Source organism: Chanodichthys erythropterus, chromosome 12, assembly GCF_024489055.1.
Source record: "Chanodichthys erythropterus isolate Z2021 chromosome 12, ASM2448905v1, whole genome shotgun sequence".
In the NCBI taxonomy this organism is placed as follows: domain Eukaryota; kingdom Metazoa; phylum Chordata; class Actinopteri; order Cypriniformes; family Xenocyprididae; genus Chanodichthys; species Chanodichthys erythropterus.
Window position 1 is genome coordinate 47,107,368 of NC_090232.1, and position 25,619 is coordinate 47,132,986.

The 25,619-nt window shown below is 35.5% G+C and overlaps 2 protein-coding genes across 5 annotated transcripts; both read right to left on the reverse strand.

Moving 5' to 3' along the window:
* On the reverse strand, positions 1–20,672 carry LOC137032522 (CD209 antigen-like protein C). 4 transcript variants are annotated; one of them, XM_067404287.1, is made up of 7 exons: positions 19,031–20,672; positions 11,727–11,877; positions 11,046–11,411; positions 10,854–10,963; positions 1,935–2,038; positions 1,681–1,805; positions 158–1,384 (listed from the first exon to the last, which is right to left on the reverse strand). In XM_067404287.1, exons 2-7 carry the CDS (start codon positions 11,833–11,835, stop codon positions 1,368–1,370), a joined length of 831 nt encoding a protein of 276 aa, XP_067260388.1. In that variant the 5' UTR covers positions 11,836–11,877; positions 19,031–20,672; the 3' UTR covers positions 158–1,367. The 4 variants fall into 4 exon arrangements, with proteins under 4 accessions (XP_067260389.1, XP_067260388.1, XP_067260390.1 ...); XM_067404288.1 differs by lacking the exons at positions 158–1,384; positions 19,031–20,672 and adding an exon at positions 1–146 and having other exon boundaries at positions 11,727–16,921; XM_067404289.1 differs by lacking the exon at positions 11,727–11,877.
* A 140-nt stretch (positions 20,673–20,812) lies between these two features.
* Positions 20,813–23,370, reverse strand: LOC137032521 (CD209 antigen-like). Its single transcript, XM_067404285.1, has 5 exons — positions 23,182–23,370; positions 22,671–23,090; positions 22,468–22,577; positions 21,131–21,234; positions 20,813–21,015 (listed from the first exon to the last, which is right to left on the reverse strand). Exons 1-5 carry the CDS (start codon positions 23,321–23,323, stop codon positions 20,880–20,882), a joined length of 912 nt encoding a protein of 303 aa, XP_067260386.1. The 5' UTR covers positions 23,324–23,370; the 3' UTR covers positions 20,813–20,879.
* Between the last annotated feature and the right edge of the window lie 2,249 nt (positions 23,371–25,619).

Consider the following 25,619-nt stretch of genomic DNA (forward strand, 5'->3'; position numbering starts at 1 on the left):
GTGGGGAAAAAGGGAGACTTTTCCCCCATACGCAGTACTCGTTCCGTATCTCAGGGAACCAAGGTTACATTAGTAACTGAGTACGTTCATTATCCAACTCCAGTATCATTAGACTTGGAAGAGTTGACCCAAACATCTACTTCTTCCTGCCAAACAGGACAAAAACACACAAATATAATTTATTAACTTTTACTCCATAATATTATGATATGGTTTTTAAAAGTGAATGTTTTGACATCTGGAAATCCTATACTTTAGCATATGCAATCAAAAACATACTGAAAAATTAAACAGAAAAACAATTACATGTTAAAACATTTCATATAAAAGCAGAAACAATGACATATTAATCATAAAACAATGATTGGATTTTTAGGCAACATTTTTCTTCCTCTCAAACATTAGTGACACAATGTTATATTTCTGCACACATAAAAGGTTCCTGATTTTGTTATTTGCTCTAACTTAGTCTTACAGTACAGTACGTGTTCACAAATGAGGTGTGTGTGTGTTTTTAATGGTTCTTAGACAGTAAATGGTTCCATTCAGAAAAAAAATCTAGGTTTTTATTATCACTTTGAAACTCTGTACACTCAATGCTATTGAATGTATATGCATGTATTACATTTGATGTAATGTAGTCAAAACAAAGTGTAGATTTTCCCATGATCATATTGTAATCTAAAAGCCATAGAAATGAACTCAAAAACTCTAAAATAAACTTGGCCTTTAAAGGTCCTTTAAATACAATTGTATTTATATCAACTAACTAGATAGGAATTAAATATATTTTTATATGGCAGCATCACGGTGGCATTGGAGTGACTGTAGAAAACAGAGACTGTGAGGTTATGATGATTTCATGCACTGTAAAAATTGCATCTCTGTGGCAGAATTACAGCGCCACATACTGGTCTGGCATGTATACTACATCGTTTTGAGTCGTTTCTGTGGTTTCGAGTGGACGCAGATATTTTTTGAGACGAGGGGAAAAAAAAGATTGGTTGGGGTAAGCTCCGGCTTCGTGTGGACGTAGCCTTAGTCTGAGGCATGATGCCTTTTCGTTGTATGACTGAGGTTTGAGAATGTCCTAAAATGGACACCGTACCAATGGCATTGCGGAGTGCTTAATAGTTCTGCCCACTGCCCTCTGTTCTGAAAGCATGTGAAGGCAGCATAAATCTCAAATTATTCCCAGATAAGTATGCATATTTTACTCTTTGAATAGCACAATAAAAAAATAAAAAGAGGACAGGAACTAATTGAAGCAACTACAATGATTTCATAAAAAGATAAAATCATAAAAAGCAGATAATTCACAGGAAATCTATTTTAGAAAGCATTTCTCAGGATGTCTTCAGTTGTTATTACTGCAGTGAGAAATCTAGAAAATCAAGAAACTACGTTTTTATATACTGGAAGATACATAATATATATATATATATATATATATATATATATATATATATATATATATATATATATATATATATATATATAAGATACATAAAAATTGAAACCAGTAAATCAGTTATAATAATTGTAAGACATTAGCTTTGCTGACAGGAACATTTACCAAGAATGGAAATCACAATAAAAATGTTAAGGTGAAACAAGTATTTTTAAAATCAAATTATTATTAAAAAGTGTGAAAATTAAAGAATGAATTTTAAATCTCACAAACACATTTTCTCTTATTTGAGCAAGGGATGTCATTCCAGTTGTTCAGGACAGTTTTTCCAGGATTCAGTTCAATACAATCTTCCTTTCCACCTGCATCATTCGGCTCATTTTTTTCCCAAAACCTGAATAACATACAATCAGATTCAGTTCCTGAAGAGCTAAAAATGTTTACTCACTCATACAAGTATAAGAAGAAAAAATAATTTAAAAACAAACACACAGTGGCTTTATGGGTGTGTTTTAACACATACCCTTGTTTCAGTGGTGAATTATCCACCCATGTCATGTTGCCTTCTTTCTCAATGTCAGTCAAACCAATCCACACCATCTCTTTGATGAATGAAGAAATGCACCTCTGTGTGTGAGTAAATACAGGAATAAGTGTGATTCCTCTTTCTCTCCTTTATCATACACACACACACACACACACACACACACACACACACACATTTACTTCGCTATCTACAACCCGAATTCCGGAAAAGTTGGGATGTTTTTTAAATTTGAATAAAATGAAAACTAAAAGACTTTCAAATCACATGATCCAATATTTTATTCACAATAGAACATAGATAACATAACAAATGTTTAAATGAAGAAATTTTACACTTTTATCCACTAAATGAGCTCATTTCAAATTTGATGCCTGCCACAGATCTCAAAAAAGTTGGCACGAGAGCAACAAATGGCTGAAAAAGCAAGAGATTTTTGAAAAGATCCAGCTGGGAGAACAGCTAGCAACTAATTAAGTTAATTGATATCAGGGGCCGTATTCACAAAACATTTTATCTTACCACTAAGAGTTCTCCTAAATAGCAGTAAAAGTTCTTAGCTAAGAGTTTTCTCTTAAAACCTATTCACAAACCTGCTGAGACAAACTTTTACTAAGGAATAGACTGAAGTCTTAAGCTAAGAGTAAGGGCGGGGTTGACCTCGTTGCTATGGACTAAACACACAGTGATTGGCTGATGGGGAGGAGTCAGTGATTTAATCATAGAAATATTGTAGAATGAGGTGTCATGTTTCCATATTAAAATAAAAGTTTAAAAATACAAATGTTGCCCTATTCAAAATAAAATGTTGCCATATTGTTGCCATAAAGGTTTTTAAAATATAGGCTAAGTGTCACTAATTAAACTAGTATATACAGTTAATATATATATGTATTATTATATATATATATATATATATATAATTTTTTTTGTTTTGTTTTTTTTTTACTCTATTCGATCATTTGTAAGTGTGAACTAATGAAAACCACTGGCACACACTCTAAACAAAAATGGTGCTATATAGCACCAAAAATGGCTCTTTGGCTCCTAATCATAGGGGAACCTTTTTAAGTGCTATATAGCACCTTTGTCAGATGGTGCTATGTAGAACCACAAGAGGTGCCATATAGCACCAGCAGTGGTTCTCATTTAAAGAACTATACAGAGGCTTAACGGGTTCTTTGTATGGCAGTGGTGCTATCTCCGCTAGAAATTTTACATTCCCAGAACATTCTCAGAACGTCCCCACTGGTGTTAAGGACGTTGTCAAGTAATGTTCCCAGTACGTTCAGAGACGGTCACGATGTGGAGTTCTTTTAAGGTTCGGGGGACATTATTTGGTGGACCTTCACAGAACATTCAAGACGTTCTCTGAATGTTTAGGGAACCATACTTTATTTGGAAATGTTCTCAGAATGTCCCTGCTGCCCTTGTCAAAAAGTTGAATTGAAAGTTAGAGCTAAATTGACTAACAAAAGTGGCTGTTCAAACAAAAACTGTTTTTTTCTTCAAAGTCTTTTAACTGAGAACAGCACATGCATGAACTAATGTAACTGCTGTATCACTGCACCAGCAACTACACAGTTACCGTCTTTACATAAAGCAACATGCAGCAAAACATCAGTGCTTCTTGATCATCACTGACTGAAGCACGGGCGCTACTCTTCAGCGCAATGGTGACCTCACAAAACTCAATCTTATTACAAACCACTCTGACTTTGTTTCTTCATTACAAATCTTCTTAAAGAGGTGTTTATGTTTTATCAAAATGTATAAATGTCACCATTACGGAGGTAAGCGCTTGCTTTAGTTGGGCTCCTGACCCTTGACATTTTGACTTTATTCTTTCTCCAATTGTTGTAACTGTTTGTTTCTAATGCACTTTTGTTACAATAAAATAATTGCTTACAATAAAAAAATTGGTCATGTTGATTTGTTTACTCATTAAGTATATCATCATACGTTGGTCTTTCTCACTGAACAGTGAATGTGGTATTTTTTTTTTTTTTGTGCTGTTGTGTATCTATGATAATGCATATTATTGACATTTTGAAAGTTTTTATTATGTAGGAATTATTCAGACAGCATCAGGAAGATTCATACAGGCATATGATCCTCAACAATGGTGACAAAATTTTCGGAATAACATTAACTCTGAGTATCACAAAACAAGCTACTAAAGTCACAAAAAAAGATTTTGGTTTATTGGCACCATTGTTGAGGATCATACGCTGATTCGTGATGTCTGTATGAATCTATTAGACACTGCTCAAAACTCTGTATGATGAACTTTAAAAAAAAAACATAAAAAAAAAAAATTAGTTAATGCAAAACTAACATATAACACACTTATAGATTAGACTCAGATAATGATCGGTGAATCAGGACACTTCATTATGATTGTATCACCGTCATTTAACTCAACTGATCAGACTTTCACTTGCTTTTTTTTTTTTGCTATAACAAGCATATTTTGAAAACATAGTTAAAGCAGCCAGAGAAAATCTGAGGTTAAAATAGCAAGAATCTAAAGAGCCCATCTAAAGCAAACGCTCACCTCTATAACGGTGACTTCAAACTTTATTATTTTCTATAAAACACACAAGTAGAAGGCGATGTTATCATGACCTTGCGCAACTTTAAAGTCTAAAAGTTCCTAAAAGTGATGAAAATTCTGAAATTTTACAGAACATTTGGGACATAAAACGTTGTCTTTTGGTAGTGAAAGTGCTGCAGTTCAAGGTTCCTTATATGACTTTAGGGGGACGTTCCAATTTGGTTATTTTATGGTCACATAAGAACATTACAATGAGGATATTTAGGACATTAAACTGAACGTTGCTACATGGTCTTCTGTTGGTCATCTAATAACGTTCCTGATATGAGTTTAGGGGAACTTTCCATTTTGGTTATTTTATGGTCATGCAAGAACGTTACAAAGAGGACATTTGGCAAGTTAACAGAACGTCCTATAGTGATAGTCCCCTAAACATTCCCAGAACATCCTGAATGTTCCATGAAGATCCACCAAATAACGTTCCCCAAACCTTAAAAGAACTCCACATCGTGACCGTCTCTGAACGTTCTGGGAACGTTACTAGGTGACAGGTTGTCCTGCTAAAAATGTTACGTTCCCAGAACATTCTCAGAATGTCCACTGGTATTAAGAACGTTGTCTAGTAACGTTCCCAGAACGTTTAGAGATGGTCACGATGTGGAGTTCTTTTAAGGTTTGGGGAATGTTATTTGGTGGATCTTCAGGGAACATTCAGGACGTTCTGAGAATGTTTAGGGGACTATCACTATAGGACGTTCTGATAACTTCCCAAACGTCCTCTTTGTAACGTTCTTGCGCGACCATAAAATAACCAAAATAGAACGTTCCCCTAAACTCATATCGGGAACGTTATTAGATGACCAACAAAAGACCATGTAGCAATGTTCAGTTTAATGTCCTAAATATCCTCATTGTAACGTTCTTGTGTGACCATAAAATAAACCAAATTGGAACGTCCCCCTAAAATCATGTAATGAACCTTGAACTGCAACACTTTCATAACCAAAAGAGGACGTTTTATGTCCCAAATGTTCTGTAAAATTTCAGAATTTGTGTCACTTTTAGACAAAGTTGCACAAGAACTTCGCCTTCTGTGTGTGTGTTTTATAGAAAATAATAAAGTTTATAGAGGAGAGCGTTTGCTTTAGATGGGCTCTTGATTTTTGCTATTTAGTTATTAGATTTTCTTTGGCTGCTTTAACTTTTCAAAACACGTTTGTTGTAGCAAAAGATGCAGGAGAAAGTCTGATCAGATGAATTTGGTTGTTTAGTGCTGATGATTCACTGGTCTTCTCCAGAGTCTAAACTATGGGTGTGTTAAATGTCAGTTTTGCATCAACTTTCTTTCCCTCCTTTTTTATTAGTTTTTTTTTTTTTATACAGAGTTTTGAGCAGTGTCTTTTCTGTATGAGGATCAAATCAACAACAACGACTATAAGCATCCAAACCTAATTGGTCATATTTATTTTCTCATAATATTTTATAGTAACAAATGCTTTAGAAAAACACAGTTACAACAATTGGAGGAAAAATAAAGTCAAATCGTCAAGGGTCAGGAGCCCAACTAAAGCAAGCGCTTACCTCCATAACGGTGATATCTATAAATTTTGATAAAACATCAACACCTCATTAAGAAGATTTGTATGAAAGAAACAAAGTCAGAGTGGTTTGTAATAAGTGAAGATGCAGATATCTAGAGAGATCTGGGGCCATATTCACAAAACATCTTAAGGCTAAAAGTAGCTCTTAAATTGCCGATTTAGGAGAAACTCTTAAAAATAATGGCCGTGTCAGTCCTAATTTTAGGAGTCCTAAATTTTTGCTCTAAGAGTATTTCACAAAGCATTTTAGCACTAAAACTAGCTCCTAAATCTGTGAAACGTTAGGAGTAGTCAAGAGGACTCCTAAATCACTAAGATCAAATCACAAACAGTCCTAATCCACCCAAAGACACTGAACACCATTGGGGGAATAGCGACAGAGCTGAACCTTTTCTTCATAAATGCAATAAAATGCAATGCAATAAAAAACATTTGATTTATAGATGTGAATCTATGATGAGATGCCAAAAATTAATCTTTAACAAATAAATAAATATTGTCTGATTACCTGTGGCAGTGGTTTTCATGGGTTCACACTTACAAATAATTTAATAGAGTAAAAAAAAACAAAAAAACAATATATCGTCTGTGTATATATTCCTCCTCTCAAGCTGATTAGAAAGACCGTTTGAATGTGTTTCTAGCAAACTTTGTTTATAAAACGTAATTTGTCGGTTGAATTCTGCATTTTCTTGAGATGCAGACAACCAAGAGGTGGACAATTAACTGTATAGTTTAATTAGTGACACTTAGCCTACATTTTAAAACCTTTATGGCAAAAATATGTCAACATTTTATTTTGACTATGGCAACATTTTTATTAAAAAAAACATTTATTTGAATAGGGCAACATTTGTATTTTTAAACCTTTATTTTAATATGGAAACATGACACCTCATTCTACAATATTTCTATGATTAAATCACTGACTCCTCCCCATCAGCCAATCACTGTGTGTTTAGTCCATAGCAACGAGGTCAACCCCGCCCTTACTCTTAGCTTAAGACTTCAGTCTATTCCTTAGTAAAAGTTTGTCTCAGCAGCTTTGTGAATAGGTTTTAAGAAAAAACTCTTAGCCAAGAACTTTTACTGCTATTTAGGAGAACTCTTAGTGGTAAGATAAAATGTTTTGTGAATACAGCCCCTGTTATTGTTTAATGTTGTTTGTGTTATCTGAGTTTTATGTGTCACCATTGTGCTGAAGGGTAGCTCCTGTGCTTCAGTCAGTGATGATCCAGAAACTCTGATGTTCTGCTGCGTGTTGCTTTATTTAAAGACAGTAACTGTGTAGTTACTGATGCAGTGATACAGCAGTTACATTAGCTCGTGTGTGTTTTTGTCAGCTAATGACTTAATGCAAGAGATTTGCAATTTAAAGAAAAGGTTTCATAATATTAATCCAGGAAATACCTGTAAAGAGCTTTAAGTGAAAATAGTTTTTGTTTGAATAGCCACTTTTATTAGTCAAGTTTTTGACAAGGGCAGCGGGGACGTTCTGAGAACATTTCCAAATAAAGTATGGTTCCCTAAACGTTCAGAGAATGTCTTGAATGTTCCCTGAAGGTCCACCAAATAATGTCCCCCAAACCTTAAAAGAACTCCACATCGTGACCGTCTGTGAACATAATGGGAACGTTACTCAACACCAGTGGGGACGTCCTGAGAATGTTCTGGGAACATAAAATTTCTAGCGGGGTAGTGACTTAGAAGTCCTCTTGACTACTCCTAATGTTTCACAGATTTAAGAGCTAGTTTTAGCACTAAAATGCTTTGTGAAATACTCTTAGAGCAAAAATGTAGGAGTTCTAAAATTAGGACTGACACGCCCATTATTTTTAAGAGTTTCTCCTAAATCGGCAAGTTAGGAGCTACTTTTAGCCTTAAGATGTTTTGTGAATACGGCCCCAGGTCTGTAACATAATTAGCTATAAAAGGGATTAGAGAGGCAGAGTCTCTCAGAAGTAAAGATGGGCAGTGAAAGAGTGCGTAAAAAAATGTGGAAAACAATGTTCCTCAATGTCAAATCTCATTATCTACAGTGCATAACATCATTAAGTTAAGTTCAAACAACATTAAATTTGTCAAGGTAAACATACTTAATATTCTACGTAAATACAGCTTAACTGAGTCAGTGCAAGAAAAGATAACTCAAAAAGTTCAGTTTAGTGAATAATATATATATTTAATTTTTTTTTTTTTTTTTTTTTTTTTTTTTTTACAGTGTAGGAGAAACCTAAAACTCCCTCAAAAGTTGAACACATTCCATGCAATCTTGAGACAGATGTGAATTTTGGGTTTATTACTTATTAGCTGTTAAAGGGGCTCTATGTAATAATGACACCCAGTGTTCAAAATAGGTACTGCAGTCCAAATTCAAAATATTGTTTGGCCCGCCCCCTCGTTCAAAGACGCAGGTTGCCAGCTTTTACAGCATATGGTTGCCAGCAACAATAGGGAGCGCAATTGACAATGAAAGCTGAGGAGACTTACCCTAACACTGTAAGCTGATGAGTTGATTTATCTGTTTTGATATGCTGTTGTTCATAGAGATATTTAGATGGATTAGAGGCTTTTTAGTAGAGATGCACTGATTGCATTTTTCTTGGCCGATTTCGATTTTTTGTTAGTGTGAACGGCCAATACCTATTTTTTTTTGCCAATTCCGATTTTATTTCTAAGAACTATAAATGACAACATATACAAACAAAAATCTACTTTTCTTCAATGAGTTTTATTTTCATAAAAAAAAAATCAAAAACAAAACAAGTAAAAGTCAGTAATAAAATATAAACAGCTCAAATAAATGCAATAGAATAAAGAGAGCTATGAAACTACGTTTTTCGGGTTAACTGGGTTTTTATTCAGGTAAGAAATACTACAGAAATTAAAGTAATCAAATGTAAAATAACACATTGTGTTATTTTGCATTGGTTACCTTAATTTCTGTAGTCTTTATTGTAAATAATTCTTACCATTAAAGTTATAAAATGTATTCAGTCAAGAGCAGAAAGTGATTTTCTTTGTCTTTTGTTCTTTGATTAACATGACAGACAGCAGCAGGAATATTGGACTGCTGTCCCTTTAAGAGTCTATGAACGGTGTTCAACGGACCCAATACTGTTAAACACAACATGAGTTCACTTTCTTAGCTATTTAACAATTCAAAACTGACAAGATTGCCTGTGCCGCTGGTTTTGACATACTTTTGTATGTATTTGACAGTTTAAGCTCAGGAAGGCGCTTATTTTGGTACTTGTGACTCTGTAAGACTTCTGTCTCTGAGACTGAGCGTGGCTTGTTCGCTTCACTAATATAGATCAGTGGTGCGCGCGCTTTTGGTGTGACCGCGAAACCTGCGGGAATGACTAAAATTATGCTTAACCGGAGCGAATGAGACGAGAGAGAGAGAGAGAGGAGGCGCCTGCGCGGGTGTGTATCACTTCACCGTGACAGAGAAGAGAGCAGGAACGCGCAGCTGATGTTATTGCATGATTCTCTGACCCAGTTCGTTTGCTGCATGGTTTCCATGGTTGTAATACGTGGTGTTTTCCACCAACTGGCCACCTGTGATGTCGAAATACTATTGGATAAACTGCAGCACAAGGTTTCGCACAGACCAAAACAAAAACAGACATTCTGACATGGAACGCATATTTCAAAGTAGAATATCTGGCTGTAACATTGTTTTTCTGAGAAACAAGTAGGTGAACTTAGCATGTTTCCAAAATATCTGCAAACATATTGGGGTATTTTTATGCTTTATTAAAGTAAAAATCTTACATAGAGCCCCTTTAAGGCCTTTGCACACTGAGTCCGAAATTTGCATGCAAAATTTTCGCACGTTAAAAAATAAATTCGACCTCACGTTACGTCAATCACGTTTGCACACTGCCTCCGAAACTTTCGTCCGTCAAAAAAAATATTCGGATCAGGTTCGATTTTCTGTGTTTTTCGCATCCGTGGCACGCATTTTGAGAGACGTTTTGACAATTCAGAGCCACCGTATGCGAACGCAAAAATCCAGAATGCCATCTGACAAGTTGATCCACGTCTTCTACAGCACAAAACAGCAGCACTGAATGACAAACAACGTGAGGAATACAAAGAGACCAAATATAAAGACATATTGTGTCAGTAGTAAAGCATCAAACAGAGCCACTGACATCCTGAAGTAATCTTTGAAACGCTCGGATTCACGCAGCTCCTTGATGAGGTGAAACTCTCCTTTCTCTCTATGCAATCTCGGGATTGAATGGACCCAATATTTCCTCTTTCTTTTTCTCTTTTTAAGAAGAGAGGAGACAACTAATCGCGCTCACTGCTGCTTGAAGACTTCATTTTGTATTGTTTTGCGATTTGTTTTGCGATTTTTTTCGCAACGCATTCATTAATACGCATCGGACTCAGTGTGCAAGGTGTCTGTGCGTGACGAATTTTTAGGATTGTGAATACGAAAAAATGCATGCGAAAATTTCGGACTCAGTGTGCAAAGGCCTAAAATCATGCTCACTGCTTGAAGACTTCATTTTGTATTGTTTTGCGATTTTCGCAACGCATTCATTAATACGCATCGGACTCAGTGTGCAAGGTCTCTGTGCGTGACGAATTTTTAGGATTACGAATATGAAAAAACGCATGCGAAAATTTCGGACTCAGTGTGCAAAGGCCTTTAGTATGACAAATTATGTTTAGAGAAATTCTCAGAATTTCTTGGAACTGGTTGTTTTCCACTGAACTCACCTGCTTCTTTTCACACTTGATAATGACCAGATCACCACCTCGATCCCTGCAGTACTTCCTGCTGTCAGACCAGCTCTTCTCCTCATCGGACACAACAAGACAGCCAATTGCTTTCAATAAACAAACAAATACAATTAGGCTATTTTTTATTATTTGTAAAATGCTTCTATGTACAACTAAAAATTTGCAAACCTTGCTCAGATAACTTCTTTAGTTCATTCTCTAACTCCAGTTTCTTTTGACTCAAAGAGTCAAAGGATCCCTGTAACTGGTTTTTCTCAGCCGTAAGATCATTGACTCTGGTCTCCAGCTCCAGTTTCTTCTGACTCAGAGAGCTGAAGTTGTTCTTCAGTTGGTCTTTTTCAGTCATTAGTTCAGTGTAATTGTCCTGTAATCTGTTGATGGTCTGATTGAACTCTTCAACTGCGTTCTTGTAACTCTTGAACAGAGATTCTCTCTCTGCTGTGTTGGAGATGTGCTGCGCTATGATGGAGACCAGCAGAAGAACACAAATGATCCCGAGACACACTGTCATCCACACCAAATGTCTGCTTCCTCCTGACAAACAGAGAAAACACACAAATATCAATTAATAACAATTCACTTAATATTATTAGATATAAAGGCTCCAAACTAGGTTTTTTCTTTAGATAATACACAGGCCTTTTTAACAAAAAGTTTATTCCTTGATAATGATGGGAACATAATTATTTAAAAAGTTAAACATAATTAATGTTAATACAAATAAAAAAGCAGAAAAGAAAAACATTGACACATTGTTCTTTGAAAAAAGACTGATATTACAAGTATTATTTCTTAGTTCCTCAAACATCGATGACACCATTTCTGCTTCAAATGAAACTTTCTACTTACTGCACTTTTGATCTTTTCCTTCATCCTGGCTGTGATTCAGTGTTCGAGGTTTAGTTGTGTCCTCAATATCATCATTTTCAATATTTTCATAAATGTCCTCTAATTCCATTTTTCTCTCTTATGTCTGACAGCAAGTGTTCACATATGAGCTCTGTGGTTTAATGGCATGGTTTCTTTTAAATAGTGCTGACCAGGAAGTGACTTTATTTGTTTAAACACAGAGAAAAATACTTTCATTTCCACAAAAAAAACAACAAAAAAAAAACAAAAAAAAACTCTCTGAAACTATTGATGATAACGAGCAGAATCACTGAAGGAACAAGAACAAGAACTACAACTGACTTCAGCCACAACCTCAGATGAAATCAACTGAAAATACATTAAATCTCTATTATTACAAACAGACTGGCTTTATTTCTTTCATTCGTATACTGTTCTTTTTGAGAATTAACAGGATTAGATGTTTATCGAAAAATGTTTGGTTACCATTATGGTGATCAGGGTTTTTTTAGTTTGTCAGTTGGACTTGTTTTTTGGTTTTTATGCTAGTTTGTGGTCTTTGTAATAGTGTTTATGGAACATAGTTTCACATAGTTTATTAAAAAGAAGACCATTAAAAAGAGCAATCAAGTGATGCTTTATACCATCAAAAATAAAACTAATGGCCTAGCCCCATCACTGACTGAAAACTAAGTTATTTTCCCTTTCAGAACCTTCATGATCAGACATTTTGAATTAGAATTTGTAAACACATTGTGGGAAAAAAATATATATTAGACACACCCACAGACAGGCTGAATTTTCGCTCCTTATTATAGCATAAATATCTTCATCTCTGTCCAGTTTCCTCTCATTGCATTTGCTGCAGGTCTCACAGTCAACATCCAGTTCCATTATGACGTCTGCTTCTCTTCAGTTGAGCTGTGGACTTTAGGAGTACGGATGCAGGATTTAATAACCTCCCCTAAATTTACATATCACTGACAAGAATTAAAATTTTGATGCACTGTACATCTTCATAAAAAATGTGTTCAAGTGGTGTGATCTGACTATGCTGAGCTCCCATTTCTTAAACATAAACAAAATGTTCAAGTGGTGCGACATGCGGGATGGATACAATGAAGTTAGAGTACAGCTATTCAACACAAAGAGATGCGCGCAGCAGCGCGTATGCTCTGCCGTCCCCGCCCATTCACTACAAGCATTTATAAGCATCAGCAATTCACACCCATATCCTCAGAACGCCTTTATAAGTCATGGCTCAACACGATACTTCAGAGCGTGCTCACATCTGCAGCTGCGGAGTCTCTTTCGACTAGGGGTTTGACCCTCCTGATGAAAACGCTACTAGCCATATTCTGACAGACAATCCCTGTTCATCTGACTCCAATAAGCAATGGCTAGATAAATTCTGCAGTGAGCTTGACACTGCAGAATTTGACAACGCGACCTGAGTTTCCTGACTGATCACAGCGAAAGTACATCTACAACGACTGAAAAGGCTCTCGACATCCCTGACGGTTGCTTCACCGACATTGGATTCAAAATCGTAAAAGCTACGATCGTAGTACTACTGCAGCACCTCATCAGCAATAAGCAGAAGGAGGACTGTGAAGGCTGTGCTATAAATCATCCGAGCCAACTACAACATTCCTGCCTGTTTGAGCCCCCGACATACTACTACGATACTCACTTTGATTAACCGACCAGCAGACTGTTTAAACCCTATCCCCGAACCATCATAGCCTACGCGCTACGCCGGTGTGGGTTAAAGTCTCATCCTCAGCGAATTCAAAGAGCCGCCGGAGCTCTTCTGCATGAATTGAAAGACGAACCGTTCATCATCACTAAGCTACAAGAAATCAAGGAGAAACTTCTGGACAAATCCAGCGAGAAAGTAGTCAACGAGACCGTTGACCTCTGGGAGGGATTCTCTTTTGTGAATGGAGACTGAGCAAGACCCCACTACCATGGGTGCAGTATGTAGCCAAAGGAGCATCACTGAAACTCTGTTTAAAGTTCATTACAGAAGACAAATGAATGAGTTATTGAAAAATTTGATCGAAGAAGCCCTCGATACATATGATGATCTTGGTTATGAAGATGATGAGAATGATCCCCCCCGCGAATCAAAATTCAGAAAATGGTGATACTCAAAGTAATGAATGCTTTCGCATCAGTGACATCCTCAGTATCTATACATATGTAACAGATGTTTGTGTGGAATTGGTTAGATTCCATAATGCTGATTTTGACACCATCACTGCTATTGTTGAAACAATGGGGAACTATGTCCTAGACCATGATTGGAAGTCATGCCGTGAATTTCTTTTCTGGCTAGACAATCACTAATCTTTCTTACTTAGAGCATGCGGTCATCTTATATCATTATAACGGTTTACTTACTATGTAGAGCAATTCGATGTATTCTTATTTTAGAGCATGCTGTCATTATGTAATCGCTTTTCAATTTATTCTTTTATTACCTAAGGTATGATGTCTTTATGTATCCTGTTTTAATACTTTTTAACAAAAGATTGATTCTCATCACGTGTATGTCTTATTCTTTTGCGAGGGTTGAAACGACAACATGTTGGAGCTCATGAAAAAAGCTTATTACACTCCATCTAACCCCGGTTGTTTAGGCGGTAAAAAACAATTAAAAGAGTCCGTCTTAAAGGATAGTGGAGTACATCTAACCAATAAAGAGGTTTCGGAATGGTTGGCTGGGGAAGATGCGTACACATTACACAGAACAGCGCCTATAAATTACAAACGCAATAGAGTCGTAGTATACGGAGTGGATACCCAGTTCCAAGCGGATCTCGTGGACATGTCTGCCTATTCCAAGGATAATGATAATAATAAATATTTGCTAACGTGCATCGATGTGTTTAGTAAGTACGCATGGGCACGAGTGTTAAAGAATAAGAGCGGGGGCGAGGTGACTAAAGCGTTTGAGTCTATACTTGGAGATGTACGTGTGCCGCAGAAATTGCAGACGGACCAGGGGACAGAGTTTTTTAACAAGCGTTTTCAAGATGTAATGAAAAAGCACAACATTAATCATTTCGCAACGGCTACTGATTTGAAGGCCAGCGTCGTGGAACGCTTTAATAGAATGCTAAAAAGTAGAATGTGGCGATATTTAACAGCTACAAATTCCCAACGTTATGTGGATGTTTTACAAGATATCATGCAGGGGTACAACACCAGTTATCATCGCAGTATTAGGATGAGACTGGTGGATGTCAACAAAGAAAATGAGGGTTTGGTGTTTCAAAATCTGTACGGAGATATAAAGAAGAATGAAAAAGCAGTATTTAAATATAAAGTCAGGGACGTTGTTAGAATTTCTAAAGTGAGAGGACCGTTCACCAAAGGATGGGAGCCATGGATGAATTTTGATTGGTGACTCCCAGAATGCACTGCAACATGCTCTATTATTCTCACCACTGTTGAGATTCACAGGCTGATTCTTGATGTCTGTGTGTGCCTAAAATAACTTTTTTTTTTTTTTTTTTAAATCAGATCAACTTTTGAGAAATCCTTCAGATTATATTGATAAAGCTGATCCTCTGCTGTAGAATCACAGTGCTGCTGTAATCAATAATGTAATGATTATGTGAAAACATAACCAACACCACCTGATCATCTTTTCCATTTGTTTGTCTGGATGTTATAACTCAGTTAAAACAGCCCAAACACAATTTCATTTTAAAAAGTCAAGGGTCAAGAGCCCAACTAAAGCAAATGCCGATCTCCATGATGGTGGCTTAAAAAATTTTGATTTTCTCCTTTGGTGATTCTGCTTGTTATCATCAGGTATCTTCAATAATGGTCAATCATCACTGTTAATCACTTAATTAACTCATTAACTTTAACACCGCTTCAATGTTCATTTAACACTCTTATTTTAACACTTTAACACTCTTGAGTATGGTCTCACATATACTCCCAGGAGAGTTAATTTAACACTGCAGTTTTTGCTGTGTGTGTTCATGAATGAGAGAAATCTCATTTATTCCTGCTTTTATTCACACAGAGGCATATAACGTCATTCCTCAAGGAGAGTGTGTGGATCGGTTTGTCTGACAAAGAGAATAAGATGGGTGGATAATTCACAACTGAAACAAGGGTAAGTGCTACAACACTTTTGTTTTTAAAACAAATTTGTTTTTAAAAATTAACAACATCAAATTCCCAAAATTTTCTGAAAACAGCTTTACCACAAAACCAAGCAGCAAAACCCCAAATACACTCCCTAAAAAAAATAAATTCTATTAAAAAAAAAAAAAAATAATAATGTTTTTACTTTTCAGCAGTTTCACTTCTGCTTGAGCTACTATAATAAATTTACTAAGAAACTGTCATTGTGCAAGTGGAAGTACTGATGATTTATGAATTGCTTGTGACATTCTTTAGTTGTTATTTTCTGAATGGATAAAAATTTTGGTTGAGCATTTGTGGTTCTGAATAATTTAAAATCTGACACATTTTATTCAGGTTTTGGATTGAAGGTGAGCCGAATAACTATCGTGGTGGAGATGAGGACTGCATTGAACTGAATCCTACAAAACACACCCTGAACAACTGGAATGATTTCAGATGCTGTCATATGAGAAAAGGGATTTGTGAGAAATAAGGTTTCATCATGCTTATCTTTCAATCTTATTCTGGGGCCGTTTTCACAAAACATTTATCTAAGATTTATCCTAAATCAGCAAGTTAGGAGCTACTTTTAGCCTTGAGATGTTTTGTGAATATGGCTCCTATCACATAATTCATTATTACAATTCCTGTCTTTTAAGACAATATCAGTTGAATTAATTGCATGAGCTGCTTTCATGTGAAAGGATGATGCTGCACACTTTACATCTGATGTGTTCATGTCTTGCTCCACAAGCAGCTCTATGTCAGTATAACCTTATTCTAGCTGTTATGATGTTGGTCTGAACACAAAAAACGGTTTAAAAATGTACCTTTAGGGGTACAACAGCTTGTCGCTGGAGCAGTACCTTTAAAGGGACATTTTTGTACCTTTTTTACTCCAAAAAGTATAAAATATCAGAGGTGTAAAGTCCAGGTTCAGAAAGTAAAAGTCCACCTCAGTATTTAGTTCAAGTCACCTGGATTTACCGTTATGATAAGCAGAATCACACTCTAAAAAAAATGTGTAAAAAAATAACACATATTATGTGTAACACTCTAGTTTACACATTTTGTGTCAATATTGCATAAAAATGTGTTGAAATAATTAAATTGTTTTACCCATATTATGTGTAGTTTTAAAATTAACACAACCTGTATATTTATTCACAGCATCAACACAATCTGTGCAGCCAAGAACACCTGTAATGTGTTAATATTACACATTTACACAACTTTGTGTTCATTTCAGAGGTGAAGATCAGACCTCCAAAACCAAGACCATTCAAGACCAGAGGTGTGGACGAGACCAGACTTTCCAAGACCAAAACCAGACCATTCAATCAAGATAATTCATTGATCATGTGACTATTGAACATTAACGATGAGCACCTGATGATAACAAGCAGAATCACTAAAGGAGAAAATCACAATTTTTAAGCCACCATCATGGAGATCGGTGTTTGCTTTATTTGGGCTCTTGACCTTTGACTTTTTAATATTACATTTTGTTTGGCTGCTGTAACTAAATCATATCAGCCAGATAAACAAAGAGAAAAGATGATCAGGTGGTGTTGTTTATGTTTTCACATGATCATTATTTGATCTGAATCACTGAACTCATTTATAGCTCAATCTCTGAGTTAGATTTACATTATTGATTACAGCAACACTGTGATTCTACAGCACAAGATCAGCTTTATCAATATAATCTGAAGGATTTCTCAAAAGTTGTTCTGATTTAAAAAAAAAAAAAAAACAGTTTTTTAGGCACACACAGACATCAAGAATCAGCCTGTGAATCTCAACAACGGTGACAAGCAACATATTCTGATAAACAGATCAACTCTGAACATTAAAAAAAACAAGCTACTAAAAAGTTGCATAAACAGAACAAAATAAAATATGAGAATAAAAGGAAATTACTAAGACAATTCAGCTCATAATTTATTCATGCAGCAATGCATGATGGGAGCCATGGATGTATTTTGATTGGTGGCTCCCAGAACGCACTGCAACATGCTTTTTGATGGCCACCACTGTTGAGATTCACAGGCTGATTCTTGATGTCTGTGTGTGCCTAAAATATTTTTTTATTATTATTATTATTTTTTTGCTCAGAACAGCTTTTGAGAAATCCTTCAGATTATATTGTAAAAGCTGATCTTCTGCTGTAGAATCACAGTGCTGCTGTAATCAATGTAAATCTAACTCAGAGATTGAGCTATAAATGAATTCAGTGATTCAGATCAAATAATGATTATGTGAAAACATAACCAACAATACCTGATCATCAACATTTGTTTGTCTGGATGTTTTAACTCAGTTAAAACAGACCAAACAAAATTTTATTTTAAAAAGTCAAGGGTCAAGAGCCCAACTAAAGCAAACACCGATCTCCATGATGGTGGCTTAAAAATTGTGATTTTCTCCTTTAGTGATTCTGCTTGTTATCATCAGGTGCTCATCATTAATGTTCAATAGTCACACGGTTAATGAATTATCTTGATTGAATGGTCTGGTTTTGGTCTTGGAAAGTCTGGTCTCGTCCACACCTCTGGTCTTGAATGGTCTTGGTTTTGGAGGTCTGATCTTCACCTCTGAAATGAACACAAAGTTGTGTAAATGTGTAATATTAACACATTACAGGTGTTCTTGGCTGCACAGATTGTGTTGATGCTGTGAACAAATACACAGGTTGTGTTCATTTTAAAAATACACATAATATGTGTAAAACAATTGAATTATTTCAACACAGTTTTATGCAATATTGACACAAAATGTGTAAACTAGAGTGTTACACATAATATGTGTTATTTTTTTTTTACACATTTCTTTTTAGAGTGTGATTTTAGAGAGAAGCTGTTGTACCCCTAAAGGTACATTTTTAAACTCTTTTTTTCAGTGTGAAGTGTTGAAGTGACAATCACAGTATAGAAGTTTAAAGTGTTTTAGATTCAGCGTTGAGATATTGAGTGCTGTAAAACTGCTTTTGAGTTGATTTGCTTTCTTTTTGAATAAAAAACATTATGAACAATTTATCATATAATACATTTCATTTTTTCATGAAGGTTGTGATTATCTAAATTTTAAATGTGAATAAAAATGACTTAAATCCATCCACAGCAGTTTTATGTTAATGTTTTTGCACTTACCCTTGTTTCAGTGGTGAATTATCCACCCATTTCATGTTGCCTTCATTCTCTGTCAGACAAACCAATCCACACACTCTCCGTGAATAATGAAGTTCGGTGCATCTCTGTGTGAATAAAAACAGGAATATTCATAAACAGACTCTCACACAAACCTAAAATATCTAAAGATGAACATATTAAAAAGGTAAATGAAATGGATACATTAAATATACAAGAAGAAACAATGACATATTGCTCTTAGAAAAACAAAAATTGAACATGTACTTGACACTTCCTCAGACATTAGTGACACCAATAATAATACCATTTCTATATTTAAACATTTCTAATTTAAAGTAATTTTCAGCTTACTGTGCTTTTGATCTTCATCCTTGCTGTGATTCAGTGTTCGAGGTCCAGTTGTTGAATAGTTTTCAATACCAAAGTTCATGTTCATGTAACCTAATGTGGCTTATTTTATTAATTCAACCAAATAAATAATTGTTTTATTTAAATTATTTAATGTCAATTGTAAATAATTATTTTATTTCAAATGTTTGAGCCATGTTTCGGTTGAGAACTTCATTCCCATTTAAATTCATTTCTACTGCAAATAATAATTGATCAGATTTCAACCATAACATCAACTGCAAATCAAATCAATTACATTTCTCAAGATCTGAGCAGAGGAGGATTAAACTAAAACAACAGCTTTACCAGCTTCACTTACAGACCAGTTTGACTTTATTTCTTTCAAAAGTTGTCACTGAATCGGGTCACCAACTTCTTCAGACTCAAAGAGCTGAAGTTGGTCTGCAGCTGATATTTTTCAGCAGTAGATCACTGTAACTGACCTGCAATCTGAAATATCTACTTCCTGCTTCCTAACAAAAAAGAAACCACAGCCAAAATAAAAAACAAAAGACACATTCATATGTGATAGCATTTGAAAGAATTTTTAAGATCAGTCAGAGATGAGAGAACTAAGACCATATTTGAATACAAAAAATAGATATTTTTCATATTAAATTAGAACTTAGGAGAGCAATAGGCTATCAGTGGCTGGTGGTGGTGCATGAGACATTATCAATCATTCAGGCATTTCTGTAAAAATGAGATATGATTTACGGTTAAAAATCACTAAATGTTACCAAAAATCTAATTTTATCACTTCAGAAATATCAAATTGTAATATAATCAAAGACATCTTCTCTGATAAACAGCATATTGTCAGCAGCTCTTCATGATTTGTCTGTATCACACTAAATATCTGGCAGAGTGTTGGGCTCATAAATATTAATGACGTCTGTGTTCAGCAACTTGTTTTGGTGATAGGTGAGTGCTAGCCAATGGCATTGCGGAGTGCTTAATAGTTCTGCCCACTGCCCTCTGTTCTGAAAGCATGTGAAGGCAGCATAAATCTCAAATTATTCCCAGATAAGTATGCATATTTTACTCTTTGGATAGCACAATAAAAAAAAAAGAGGACAGGAACCAGAATTTGAAGCAACTACAATGATTTCATAAAAAGAAAAAGAAAAAAATCATAAAATCATAAAAAGCAGATAATTCACAGGAAATCTATTTTAGAAAGCATTTTTCAGCATTTGTGAGTTGTTATTACTGCAGTGAGAAATCTAGAAAATCAAGAAACTACTTTTTATATACTGGAAGATACAAAAAAAAAATAAATAAAAAATAAGATACATAAAAATTGAAACCAGTAAATCATTTATAATAATTGTAAGATATTAGCTTTGCTGACAGGAACATTTACCAAGAATGGAAATCACAATAAAAATGTTAAGGTGAAACAAGTATTTTTTTAATCAAATTATTATTAAAAAGAGTGAAAATTAAAGAATGAATTCTAAATCTCGCAAACGCATTTTCTCTTATCTGAGCAAGGGATGTCATTCCAGTTGTTCAGGACAGTTTTTCCAGGATTCAGTTCAATACAGTCTTCCTTTCCACCTGCATCATTCGGCTCATTTTTTTCCCAAAACCTGAATAATATACAATCAGATTCAGTTCCTGAAGAGCTAAAAATGTTTACTCACTCATACAAGTATAAGAAGAAAAAATAATTTAAAAACAAAGACACAGTGTTTTAGCACATACCCTTGTTTCAGTGGTGAATTATCCACCCATGTCATGTTGCCTTCTTTCTGAATGTCAGTCAAACCAATCCACACCATCTCTTTGATGAATGAAGAAATGCACCTCTGTGTGTGAGTAAATACAGGAATAAGTGTGATTCCTCTTTCTCTTCTTTATCACACACACACACACACACACACACACACACACACACACACACACACACACACACACACACACACACACACACACACACACACACACACACACACACATGTTTGTTTTTGTGAATTGTGGGGACTTTCCATAGACTTCAATGCATTTTACACTGAACAAACTGTACATTCTATCCCCCTACCCTGCCCCTACCCCTAAACCTAACCCTCACAGGAAACTGTGCAAACTTTTACTTTTTCACAAAAACTCATTCTATATGATTTATAAACCCATTTACATTGTGGGGACCGCTGGCTGGTCCCCACAATGTAGGTGAACTCAGGTTTATATTACATCATGGGGACATTTGGTCCCCACAATGTAATATAAACAAAAGCACACACACACACACACACACACACACACACACACATTTACTTAGCTATCTACAATTCCGGAAAAGTTGGGACGTTTTTTAAATTTGAATAAAATGAAAACTAAAAGACTTTCAAATCACATGATCCAATATTTTATTCACAATAGAACATAGATAACATAACAAATGAAGAAATTTTACACTTTTATCCACTAAATGAGCTCATTTCAAATTTGATGCCTGCCACAGATCTCAAAAAAGTTGGCACGGGAGCAACAAATGGCTGAAAAAGCAAGAGATTTTTGAAAAGATCCAGCTGGGAGAACAGCTAGCAACTAATTAAGTTAATTGATATCAGGTCTGTAACATAATTAGCTATAAAAGGGATTAGAGAGGCAGAGTCTCTCAGAAGTAAAGATGGGCAGAACTGTGAAAGAGTACGTAAAAAAATGTGGAAAACATTGTTCCTCAATGTCAAATTGCAAAAGCTTTGCAAATCTCATCATCTACAGTGCATAACATCATTAAGTTAAGTTCAAACAACATTACATTTGTCAAGGTAAACATACTTAATATTCTATGTAAATACAGCTTAACTGGGTCAGTGCAAGAAAAGATAACTCAAAAAGTTCAGTTAAGTGAATTATTTTTTTTTACAGTGTAAAAGAAACCTAAAACTCCCTCAAAAGTTGAACACATTCCATGCAAACTTGAGACTTAGATGTGAATTTTGGGTTTATTACTTATTAGCTGTTAGTATGACAAATTATGTTTAGAGAAATTTTCAGACTTTATTGGATCTGGTTCTGTTTTCCACTGAACTCACCTGCTTCTTTTCACTCTTTATAATGACCAGATCACCACCACGATCCCTGCAGTACTTCCTGCTGTCAGACCAGCTCATCTCCTTATTGGACGCAACAAGACAGCCAATTGCTTTCAATAAACAAACAAATACAATTAGGCTTTTTTTTTTTTTTTTTTTTATATTTGTAAAGTGCTTTTATGTACAACTCAATATTTGCAAACCTTGCTCAGATAACTTCCTTAGTTCATTCTCTAACTCTAGTTTCTTCTGATTTAAAGAGTTTGAACTGTTCTGGAACTGGCTTTTCTCAGCAGTGAGATCACTGACTCTGGTCTCCAGCTCCAGTTTCTTCTGACTCAAAGAGTCAAAATGTCTCTGTAACTGGCTTTTCTCAGCAGTGAGATCTTTGACTCTGGTCTCCAGCTCCAGTTTCTTCTGACTCAAAGAGCTGAAACTGTTCTGTAACTGGTCCTTTTCAGTTTGATATCTTGAACTGGTCTGTAACATGAGTGTAGCGTGTATCTCTCTCTCTTCCATGAGCTTGATATGCAGTACTATAACAGCCACCACAAGGAGACTACACATGAGGCCAAAGCATACTGTGCTCAACACAACACACTTACTTCGACCTGTTAAACCTCCTGCCAAATATGAAAAAAAATCAAGAACATATGCTATGAACAAATGACTATTATTATAGTGTATAAAGATTACTGACATCACATGTCTTACTTTGGTTTTGAGCTCTTGCCTCAGTCTGGCTGAGATTTTGGTACTTATTAGCATCAATATCTTCATCTCTGTCCAGTTCCCTCTCATTGCCCTTGCTGCAGGTCTCACTGTCAGCACTTTTATAAATGCCCTCCAGTTCCATTTCAACTTCTGCGTCTCTTCAGTTGAGCTGTGGACTTTAGGAGTATGGGTTCAGGGTTTAATATAGAGAACCTCCCCTAGAATTTACATATCGCTGACTATGATGCACTGTACATCCTCATAAAAAAAAATGTGACCATTGTCAAACATGTTGGGTGCAGAGACTTTTCCCACCTTAATTTCACTGAAACTTCATTCCAGAGGCAAAACTCAACTGTAAATTAAGAAATTAACATACATATTCATAAATATTTCTATAAATTATATTATTAATTAGATATGTTTTAATATATAATAATATAACATTGGTTTTGTCTTGCATAGTGACAAACAGCAGTTCTTTGTGTAACTTTCTTCAAATACTGATGAATATTAGTAAAATATTTCTTGCCTTCACAGATTTTACTCACAAAATTACTACAAACAGAACTAACATATTGTTTATCTTTTATATAATACACTCTTTTGTTTTAAAAAATGCAAAGAAAATCATTAAAATGAACTTTGAACCATACAATTCTGAACTTTCTATTGAGTACAATTTGTGCTCAGTGTCACTATGAGGTAATGAACTTCAGACTGATGTGCTGTGTTAAACACAAATACACATTTCCCTCTAAAGAAACTTACTTTCATTTCCTTTTACTTTGAGATCCTGCTGAGCTTGAATTATTGGAAAATTGCACTTACATAACATAAGGTTCATCAGGCAACATAAGGTTACTCTAAAGGAAAGATTATAATATAATAATTACATCTCAACATAAACAGTTTGGTGACAGTGAATAAGGGAATGGTCAGAACAGATGATCTTGCTAGACTTCTTTTATTATGAAAATATGCTTATGTATGTGAAGAATGGCAGTTGTAAGTAAAGAAAGGCAATGTAAGTAAATCATGCTGGTTTACATCTTTTGTTTACTGAGTAAAGGCCGACGTGCGGCAGGCGTAAAAGCAGCATTAAAAAAAAAAAACGCATCGGGTTCGTTTTTTTTTTTTGTTTTGACACGCCATGTTAAAAACTGGCAGACCAATGAGATTTTGTTCACGTGCATGGAGCTGCTGAAGTTACAGTAAAACACGACTTGGTGGCGCTCAAGCACAAAACAGTCTTGACGAGCACACATTGATAACAAGACGACAAAGCCAACTCCCTGATCAGTGCCCATAGGGAGCTCATTGGGATGCATGCTATGGGTGCTCTGCCAGTTCTTGGCCACACCAATAGATGTGAATTATTTCTGTATTTTTACTGTTTTTTTTTTTTTTCTTTTACATTCAAAAAAATAGTGTAGAATGTCTATTTCATAATATGTTTATTTGTACTACCGTTCACTTGCGCTACTGTCATTGTGACTTTTGCATTACCGTTTCTGACTACCGTCTCTCATATATGCCATTTTTATCTTCTTTAACTTTCATCATAAATATGTTTATTTGCACTACCGTTCAGCACAAGCGCCACATACTGTCAGGGAGTGAATCTGCACGTTCACTCTGCGCATCACCAGTGAAAATCACTTGGGTATCAACATAAAAAACATCTCGAAAAACGCAGGCAATAAGCATGTGGGATATTGTATTGTTGGCATATGCCAGCCCATGATCGAGGCATTAGACAAGGGCACTTCCGGTGTGAGAGGACGCTGGCACGTTGTGGTTGCCGCTTCTCTACCAGAAAAAGAAATTGACATAGAAATAGACTTTGTCAAACAATCGATTGCACGATTAGCTGTTTTTATTGTTTTTATTGTTTGGACTGAAATGGCGACTATGATTTACTGAACCTTGTGCGATCAGATCTGACTCCCAACTCACCTGGATTAACCTGTTGGCAACATGCTGTTTCAATGTTTTTCAGTTATATTTTTTATTGTAATTTTAATTGGAGCTTACGGCAAGAAATATCTCGAACACCTGGACTTTACTATGGTAAAATACCTTCCAGCTGAACTGTTAAACTTTCAGCACTGTCTACCTCCTTCTACCTGTGTTTTGCAAACGTTGCGATCACTGCATCTTCTCCGCCGACCTAAATATGTTCATCGGGGATCCCGCCGGAGTCTTCATACAGGTGGTACTGGAGTAAATGCAGTTTGGTCGGAGAGGCGCTTGGATCGCCGTCACAAAACGGCCCGTGGAGTTTGTTCCGCTAATCTCTTCTATCCTCATAAATCTACTGCCCTGAATGGAGGTGTCCGTCTTGAGGAAATCAGGTTTGCGCACTTGAACACTCGCTCTATAAACAATAAATCGGCTTCTATCTGTGACATTATTGTGGACAAGAATTTGGATTT